The following is a 9,961-nucleotide window of genomic DNA, read 5'->3' on the forward strand; positions in this document are numbered from 1 at the left end:
ATGAAAAATACCGAAAACCATACATCCAAAATCACCAAGAAAACCTACATTTCTGCCGAACGAACCCTTACTCGATCCCAAAAAATCACTTAATTGACAATCTTTTAACAAATACTGATTAATCGAATTAAGTGAAGCTTCTTGTGTTTAAGTAAGGTTTCGAGATCACGGTCTCGAACACGACGAATGGCCTCGAGGGTGAGTGAGAGTTTAGGATCAATGTAACGGAGTTGTATAGTGGTGGGATTATCGCATTTGTTCTTGGTTTTCTTGCAACATGCGCATGAATTGTTGATGAATGCCGAATGTTGGCATGAGTTATTGTTTTTCTTGTCGATTGATAATGATGCTAGTATTTCTTCCATGTTTTTCTTTGTATTTTTTTGATGAATTTTTGAGGGTGAATTTTATTTAATTTGGAAAATGTATCTTATGGAAAGAGGTATAGTATATATAGAGTACTATATATTATAGAAGCTGAATGAAATAAGTCGGTTTGTGTTAAGCATTTTGCTGAGTTTAATAGGTTGATTGATTTGTTAATTACTTTAACATAAATAAAGATACTATTTATACCCTTTCCATAAATATAGATTAGTCTATATAATGTGATATTCACGATGGTGTACTATACTAGAAATAGATTGTTTGTACTTGTGTTTTTATTTTGTTCCATAAATATTACAACATGTAGAATTTACATTTTATATCTACAAAAAAAAAAAAAAAAAAAAAAAAAAAAGTCATTTGGAAAGGAGATTTTGTTAATTCCGTCTTTATAGATTTTTTTTTCTGATTGTGAATATATGCAATATTTAGACTTTTACACTAAACTAAAAATTAATTTTGACAACATAACCACATTAATTAGTATATATCTTTCCTAGAGAATAAAAGTGACTAAGTGAGGTGCTTGTAACTAAAAAAATAAATATATAAATAATTTCCAAAAGATATATTCACATTAATCTTGTCAAACCAAGTTCACACACAGTTTTAAAGTTTGAGAGAATTCAAATTCAATTTAATCTTTTTTACGCAAAAGGGAAACATATATGACATCAAAGTGGGATCAACCACATGAGCAAAATTCAATTCAATCTAATCAAAGTAAGCAATATAACTATATAAGAGTTTGGTTTGCTTGGCTTAAAATGGTCGCAGGTTGTTTCTTTGGCCTAGCTAGGTCCGATCCATTGCCCAAGTCTACAAAGTACCAACTATATGTGATTTCGTGTCGGAATTTTCAATCAAGCGATTTTGGACTTGCCAAAGCCCTCTTGTGTGTTGTCATCATGTTTAAGTCTTGTCTTGATTAAGCGAAATTTAATCTATTTTTAATTACTTTATCATATAAGATATTTTCCAAAACAGAAATAACTTAGACTTGACACACATAATAACATGTCGTGTCGTGCTTACCTTGTGCGGCCGTGCCTTGCAACACCGCGGCCTTGCCCAACTTATTGGCTATTGCCATCTCTCAAGGCTTGGCCCGTAGCCAGCCCTTATGCCTGTAATGTTAAAGAATCCGACAGAAAATCTCTCCAAAAGAAAATCGCAACACTTTAGTGTCTCTCCGCCATCTTCTTCTCGGCACCACCGCCGGCGCCGGTAGTCTGTTTCAGCATTAAGGTACTCAAAACTCTTTCTCTCTCTTTCCTGTTCTTAGCTTTCATCCTGTATAATTGCAATTTTGTCTACCTAATCTTGTACTTCTTTTGAAATTTCTGGTATCTTTTGCTTTTTTTTTTCATTGTAATTTTTTTTGTAATAGAACAATCAATTATCTAGTTTCTTTCTTTGGGTAATAATTTTATAGATTCCTGCATTAAAATAATTTGATTGTAAAGTTCAATTCTTGTTCCAGATAAACAAAAACCCAATTAATTGAAAGTAACCCAGTTGGGTTTTGCCGGAAAAAGGGAAAAAAATGAAATGGAAATATGCAATGGTGTGTTCTTCAAATCAGAACAGAAGCATGGAGGCTCATAATTTGTTAAAAAAACAAGGGTTTGATGTCTCATCTTATGGTACTGGTGCCCATGTTAAGCTTCCTGGACCCTCACAAAGTAAACCTAATGTTTATGAGTTTGGTACTCCTTATAAGCAAATGTTTGAGGAGCTTCGTCGAAAAGACCCCGAATTGTATCCTTCCATTAATAGGTTCTTCAATTTTTAAAACATTTGAAATGCGTTCTGATTATTGTTGTAGATTGTTCTTGAATTTTGGTAGTTTGAATGCATTATATCAGGTCAATGATATCATTATATATTCAAGGATAGTTGAATGGATGTCAAAAGATCAATTGTGTATGTTCTTGCTCATTATATTATGTTTAATGAGTATAGTTGATTTTTGGAGTTGTTTGATGGATACAGGATGCAATTGGAGCTTTTTTGGTTTCCGATTGTGGTGTATCACTCTTTCATGCATTTTGAACTCTGTGCTTGTTTTCGAGACATTAGGCCTTTTTAACTATTATCGTGTAAAATACTTCTGGTGCCAATAGTAATTCATAAGCCAGCCATTCTATGATCGATCTTTATCTTTTCCCCTAGGGCAGTTGTTTTCTTGATAGAGCTCTAAAAATAGGAATGGTAGGCTGCATCTTAGATTTCCATGGAGTTGAAGTCATAGATATTGGAGAATTGCAATGAAATGTAGCTTAGAAATTGGACTGAGAAACTAAGGTGACAGCTATTGTAAAGTACTGTCTCATTCAGTTTCATGATGACATTATTGTCTCCGATAGGGCAGGGGTATCATGCTTGAGCATATCTCTATAGTTTATACTACTGAGCGACTCTTTATTAGCCTATGACTTCTGAGTTAGTTTGTACTTTGTGTAGTTGAGTTTGAAACCGAATCTTTTAAGTTGAGTTTGCCACTTTTTTCCTTAATGTTCTAGTATTATTTTGAGTTGGTTGACCTTAACAGTTGCTTATGTACAAGCGTAATGGCATATTGCCAATGCTGAAGCGGAATTCAGCTGTCAAGCTTGCTCCTCAACGCTGGCAAGATAATGCACATGATGGTGCATTTGATGTGGTGTTTACATTTGAAGAAAAGGTCTTTGACATGGTTGTTGAAGGTAAGCTATTTGGATGCTCTCTAGGTGCTTTCTTGTGGTTCCTGTCTAATTACATATTCAGATAATGGTATAAATAAAATAATTTGGAAGAAAGCGTAATGATCTCAATCTTCTTTGAACTTAATCATTTGTTCCTTTTTAATTTTTTAATTTGTTTTGTATTTTCTTTTATATTTCCATATGAATTTTTTGTTTTGGATATTGCTCTAAGGAGGACTGATGTTTTCTTTGTTTGAGTTGCATGTGTATCACCTTAAATTGATTTCCATAAGAATTTATGGAGTTAGTGAGATGTTTAACATGAAATGATGGCACTCTAGAAATGCCTCATGATAATGTCAAATAACATACTCGCACTATATTTAAGCTCTACGTGATCTAGTATCATGGGCCATGATAGCTCAACCAATATATATACTCCCTATCTGGTGGGGACTGACTTAACACCCGTTCTTTGAAAGATTTCAGATCATTTATACTTTTTCAGAAATCCGTATAACTGCGATGCCATTTAGGTATATCTCTATATTTTTTAGGAATATGTGCATTAAGCAATTCTCTTATCATGATGAAAACAATTATGGTGTTTACAAGCTTGTAAGTCCCTGAATCCACTTTAAGTACTTTTTGTTGATGTATATAAGCAAGATATGAGAACGGAAAACAGACTCTGTAGCCATTTTGAGTTGAATAGAGTAATATATTTCAATCAATTTCCATTCTTCCAGTTAACACAAATTTATCTCAGAATCATAGCAAATTTTGAATGAATATTGAAACTACTTGCTGGGAATCAGTTATCTCACAAGCAGAATTAAGCTAAGTTACAGCAAATAGAGGAAAGAGGGGGGGGGGGTAGTTTGCATTGATTTGATCAGTGTAATCTTCTCTATACACCCTTTCATTCGAGAGGAAAGGAGCTCTCCAACTAAGCAAAAGCTTAACAATATTTTTAGCATAATTGTTACAACAGAATTCCCTCCCTTACATACACTTAACTTGCTAACAGATTCTTCTCTCTCCATAACAAACTCCTCTAACAGAATTATGAACACTAATGACTCCCCTGCATCATTAGTTGGTTTTACTGCCCTTGCCATGCTTCTTCCTTGCGTAAGTGATCACCACTGGAGGTCTAGGAGCGTCTCTAGCACTACTATGCTTCATAAAATCATAACCAGATATCATAATTGCTATTCTTTAGTCGTATGGATGACTAAAATACTGAAGTTTGTTCATTAGGCTAGAGAGATCAATTGGTTGTTTAAATTAAGTTTTAACCTTTTAATAAAACCACCAGCCAGAATGATCTCTGTATAAATGAGATCTAAGGAGGTCTATAAGTAAGTAACTTACCCCAAAAAATCAAAAGCTATCAGAGAGGCTGTTGCTGAAACGCCTGAAAGTACCCGATTATCTAATAATTGGCTGAGAATTCTGTATCAAAGAGTGAATATCCTGTACTTGCTTCTGATCAATTGCTTTTAGCTGGAAAAGATATGATTATAAGAGATACAAAATGGTCTTCTTGTCATTCCTTGATTTCCTTCGTAGTGTCTTTCATCACATATTATTGGCTTCTTTTGCTTGGGGATGATTTTCATTCACTACTTTTAAGTTTCAAGCTCTTGCCTACTTTCCATCAGTCAAGTCATGTTTGGTTATACTCTTAGAGTATGGAAACTGAGAAGAATTCATGAAGTATTTATTGTTGGACAGATCTTTACAACCGTGACCATGTACTTATGAAACCTGTTGCTATCATCAACCTTGAGGTAAAAGATAATCATGAGGAGGCGGCTATTGGTGGTCGCCTTACACTCGATCTATGCCAAGAGGTATGCACTGTTGCTCTGCTCTTTTATTAGTAATTAGTATCTCTACTCTTACCACTAAAGCTTATCTTTCCTTCTATTACTACCTCCGTTTCATATTATGTGCAACATTTAAATAAATGGCTGCTACATTATGTGCAACTAATGTGTTTTCTTTCCTTTTAAACTTGTCATTTATCTCTATCTCTCTCCCCATCACATGCATCTCTCTCTCTCTCTCACTCACTTTCTCTCTCTCTCTCCATTTAACACTCAAAAACAAATTTTGCCTAGGATTCTGTGTCAAAACCTTTGTTGCACATAATATGAAAAGGAGATAGTATAATTTTATTATTTTTTTTTCATGAGAGGGGAAGGGGAGATGGGGGGGGGGGTGTTGCAGAATGAAGATTGAATTATTGTTAGTGTTGCCACTGATTGATTACTTTTTTGCTTTCTACTTGGTGCTACTCCACATCCATTTTGTGTTAGCCATTTGTAGTAGCATTTTTCAATTTGAGTTTCTCGTTCTTCCAGTCGCTTGGACATAGGGCTTTCTATGGTACCTAAACACGATTCCAATGATTTGAAAGTTAAATTGGGGTAAGGGAGAAGAATATTATTGAGACAGACTGTCAGTTGCAAATTTGCAATAAATTACTATAGGATGAAAGTTAAATTGATGTTTTTGTTGGAAATTATGGCTGTGTTTGTTTTTGGGGAATATCATTTTCCAGGAAATTCGGTTTTTTCATGTCGTGGCTTGCAAGTGGTGAAGCCATGATCATATTTTTTGTAAGTTAAATTTAGTCTTCCCATCGGAGGATATATACTGTATTTATGTAAGCATTGGGACATTTTTCTCCCTATTCATTACCTTCCTTACTTCAAGCTTTTCTCTTAAAGGAATTATTCAAAGGAAAATTGAATTGAATTGAAACATTGACAAATATACGAAGTACATCCCATTGAAAATAAAACTCTGTTCAAAATGTGTTATTTTTGAAAAAGCACAACCGATAGTATATGCTTATGCTTATATTGTTATACCAGCATACAGCTTCTTATTAATATGTGAAAATGATGCAGATTGATGCAATTGATTCCTGGGAAGATAAGATAGATGAGATCATTGCTGCTTTTGAAAGACATCATAGACGGAAGATTGTCTACACCATATCCTTCTATTAAAGATATTGAATGGATATTCTGGCTCACTCAGCAATGTTTTAACAGCTTTTCCATGGATAAATTTCAAATTCACCCTGACACTATGCTGTATATGAGTTCCAACCTGCTGATGGGAAAAGTTTACAAAAAGCAAGTCTCGAGAAGTTCTCATGCACAAAGAACTGTTACAGATTGTAAGTCACTATCCATCAATGCCTGTAACGTTGTCTTAAACTTCAGATATTGTATAGTTTTTAGCAATTCTACTTTAGGCACTATTGTCATATAATGCAAAGATGAGTAGCGGGTGCAAGACTACGCGGTTTTGCAAGGTTTGTGCTCATGTTTTTTTGACATCAAAAGAAGAAAGAAAAACAGAACTATTGCGTGCACCCTTTGATTCGTTTGGTTTGTCAAAATTAACAGGGGTATGTTATAGAATACAGTATGTGTTGTGAATTCCTCTTCCTGTCATGTTATGTGGTTCCTTTTAAATTGACGTGAACTAAAAAGTTGAAGAGAGGATGAGGGGCACAATCACTATAAAATTAAAACATGAAGAATGTATGTTCACTTCTTTGTAGAAGTCCACCTCATTACAGTTTAAATTTCGCTATTTGATTAACTCAAAAGGAGGTATAATGGTATATATATTACACTATTATGTAGGATGATTGAACGGTCCCATGAAATTATATCGTTTTCTTAATTATGCAATTGAAATATCGCTCTCTTCTCCCAAATAAATATCGAATATGTGAACCCTCAAAATTACCAGGTGATTTCCAATTCGAAACTTTGGGTTCCTAGACCCTACTGAGCACATTTAAAGACCATATTGATTGTTTTTTGGGTGCCGTATTTTCTGCACTAAATCATGAATTGATTGTTTCAACTTACAAGCAATTAACCAATGATAGGTCATCGTCAAACGTAAAAGACAAATTAATCAAGCTAATTTGGACAAACATAAAATCATTTGTTACAGTATTCTTGATTTACACATGACATTCTTTTAATTTTTAGATAAAACCAAGCAAATAATGGTACTATTTGCCTTTTGTTTGCTTGTATAGTATAGCATATTCATACAAAATTCTCTAATAATTTTCCTACCAAGGGCCAAAATAAGAGAAATTATTTGAAGCCTAATACTCACGATCACACGTGCAATGTGGCCAGTTCTGTTACAATGCCAACACAAAGCCTTTCGTTTGTTACTTTCCTGAAAAATTATGCTCATAGGCCATGGTTCAAATGCTCCACGGTGCTGAGAATTTGCGGAGTACTTTATACGAGGTACATAGTTAATCTAATAAAAAAAGTTGTCACGTTACCAGTTTAGATTTCACAACAGTACTGTTTGACAATTAGTTCCAGGCGGAAGAAGAGGATAACATATTATACAAGAGTTGTAAATCTTGACGCGAACAAAAACCAGCAATCCAATCATGCCCTGAATACAAACACATAAAGAAAGAATAAAAAAGACCATCAATAAATATTTGGAAGGACTTGAAAAATCAAATGGTTATGTTATTCTATTTAGTGAACTAATCAAATTAGTGACTGTATATCACAAGTGTCAATTAAAACTGCAATCAGTTTCTAATAATGCAATGCTCTAACTTGCTGGCAACCTTAATGCCCTTACAAATGATATTTCTTACAACACAAGTTCAGCAATAAAAATAGGAAACTGTTTTCATTCATTTTCACTCCAAAAATATAATATCATATAAATTAGTATCAATAGATTTTGATGCGTATAAGCAATCTATCATAGTTCATTATAAAAAAGGGACACTTTCCTCATCTTCTTTGGTTTAAAACACACATTCTAAAATCACAAATCCCCTAAATTTCCCTCCTTTCTCAAAGTATGGCTTTGAAGTGGCTCTTAAATTCTGTCTTCACTCACACACTAGTACACACACCTGATCAGAAACAAGAAGGCCTAACTGTCGAGAAAGTTAACTTACAGGCCAAAGAGAATGGTGTTAGCACCTTCCAAATGCCTCTCCATTACCCACGATACAAAAAGGCGGACTATGAGAATATGGAGGAATGGAAGGTGGACATGCTGTTAAATCAGTATGGTCTTGGTCATCACGTCAAGGATTCCCTTGACACGAAGAGGAAGTTTGCTATAGGAGCATTCCTCTGGCCTGACCAGCTCTGAATCATTCAGTTTTTCAACATGGTGCTTCAGAAAGGCCTTTAAGAACTGGAGTTGCCTACACAGCAATACAGCATGGGGCCTTACAAGGCTAGTTAACGCTTAAGAAATATATACTACTACCTCCGTCTAGATTTAGTTGTCATCACACTAATACGAATTACCATATCAACGTAACAATTGCACCTAGACGGAGGGAGTACTGTCTTAAATAGCTAATAAAACATAGGTGGTGCTCCCTAGCATGTCTTATAAGTTTTGTAAGGAGGTCACTCAGTCATTTGGTCCTGGTTGCCCACAGTTTCTGACAACTTAGTATGAAGTTGGGGAGAAAGGAAGGGGAGTTTAAGTAAGAGTGTTCTTTAGCTAGTAGATTGTGAAGGAGTTTTTTGTAGTATATTATAAATTACTTCACTTAAAGTATTACTAGTTTCCTAAAGGGGAGCTATATGTGTTGTTTTTCTGTTAATATAGGACCTGAATCATACTCAGAATCAGGCAACAATTACAACCCCATAAATCATGAACTTCCAAGAAAAGAAAAGGTTTAAAAGAAGCAAAAATAATAATGAGCTAAAAGGTGCAACTTCCTGTAAGGATTAAAGTGTTCAACTAACTTGCAATCAACCCACAATAGCAATGAACAAACAAGCATAACAATCAAGAACAACTTTGAAGGAATTAAAGCAAGTAAAAGGAAGACAATGTTACCGTGGGAAAACCCGAGAACCGGGAGAAAAAACCCACCCTTGCACTATGGAGTAATATTGATGATGAATGAACTCAAGAATTACAAGCATGAATTGTATAGAATTCAAATGCTCCTCACAAACCCTCTCAAAACCTCTCTATGTGTTTAAATGTTTGTGAATAATCAACAAAGAGGCTTAGAAAAGGTATATATAGTCTAGGTAGAAAATACAATCCAACGGCTAAGATTAAAGCAAATCGCACAAGCCGAAAACGAAGCGACGAAATAGGGAGCAGGGAGGTTCGACCGAACCTACCCAGAGTTCGGTCGAACCTGGGGTGGTTCGGTCGAACCTCCTTGGGTTTGGTCACTCCTCCTCTAGAAATGTAAACTGGTGCACCTACTGACTTAAAACCGGGTTCGACCGAACTTTTCACAAGTTTGGTCAAACCTTAACAATAAGGCAGCTTCTATGCAATCTCCTTATGTCTCCATGTATTTATCTATCTCCACACTAATCCTAACAATCTCCCACTTTGAGATAGGATCAAACATGCACCATAGACTACCACATACACACTCCTTCCTCAAGAACACTTAATACATTCATCAAAACAATTTCACCATAGCACAACACTCCTTCAAATTAATGATGGAGTCCAATTGAGGTCCTACACAACCTCAATTTGTCACTAGAAACAGCTTTAGTGAGCATATCCGCCGGATTCTTTGAACCGGCAATCTTCCTCAAACACATCGTGCCATCCTTCACCAAACTCCTAGTATAGTGATAACGCCTCTTGATGTGTTTAGTGCGATAATGAAACATAGGATTCTTAGCCAATTGAACCGCACTTTGGCTATCACTATACAACGCACAAACATCTTGTTTCATGCCCATTTCTTCAAGGAAACCCTTCAACCATTCCATCTCCTTTCCCGCTTCCGACATAGCCACATACTCGGCTTCCGTCGTAGACATAGAGACACACTTTTGGAGCTTGCTCATCCA

The 9,961-nt window shown here is 35.2% G+C and overlaps 1 protein-coding gene across 1 annotated transcript; it reads left to right on the plus strand.

Moving 5' to 3' along the window:
• Positions 1-1,458: 1,458 nt before the first annotated feature.
• Positions 1,459-6,538, plus strand: LOC110735485 (RNA polymerase II subunit A C-terminal domain phosphatase SSU72-like). Its single transcript, XM_021915674.1, has 5 exons — positions 1,459-1,635; positions 1,871-2,148; positions 2,950-3,095; positions 4,815-4,933; positions 5,999-6,538. The coding sequence occupies exons 2-5, from the start codon at positions 1,934-1,936 to the stop codon at positions 6,098-6,100; spliced, it is 582 nt and encodes a 193-aa protein (XP_021771366.1). The 5' UTR covers positions 1,459-1,635; positions 1,871-1,933; the 3' UTR covers positions 6,101-6,538.
• Positions 6,539-9,961: the final 3,423 nt, after the last annotated feature.

This window comes from Chenopodium quinoa, unplaced genomic scaffold (genome assembly GCF_001683475.1).
Source record: "Chenopodium quinoa cultivar QQ74 unplaced genomic scaffold, ASM168347v1, whole genome shotgun sequence".
Lineage (NCBI taxonomy): Eukaryota > Viridiplantae > Streptophyta > Magnoliopsida > Caryophyllales > Amaranthaceae > Chenopodium > Chenopodium quinoa.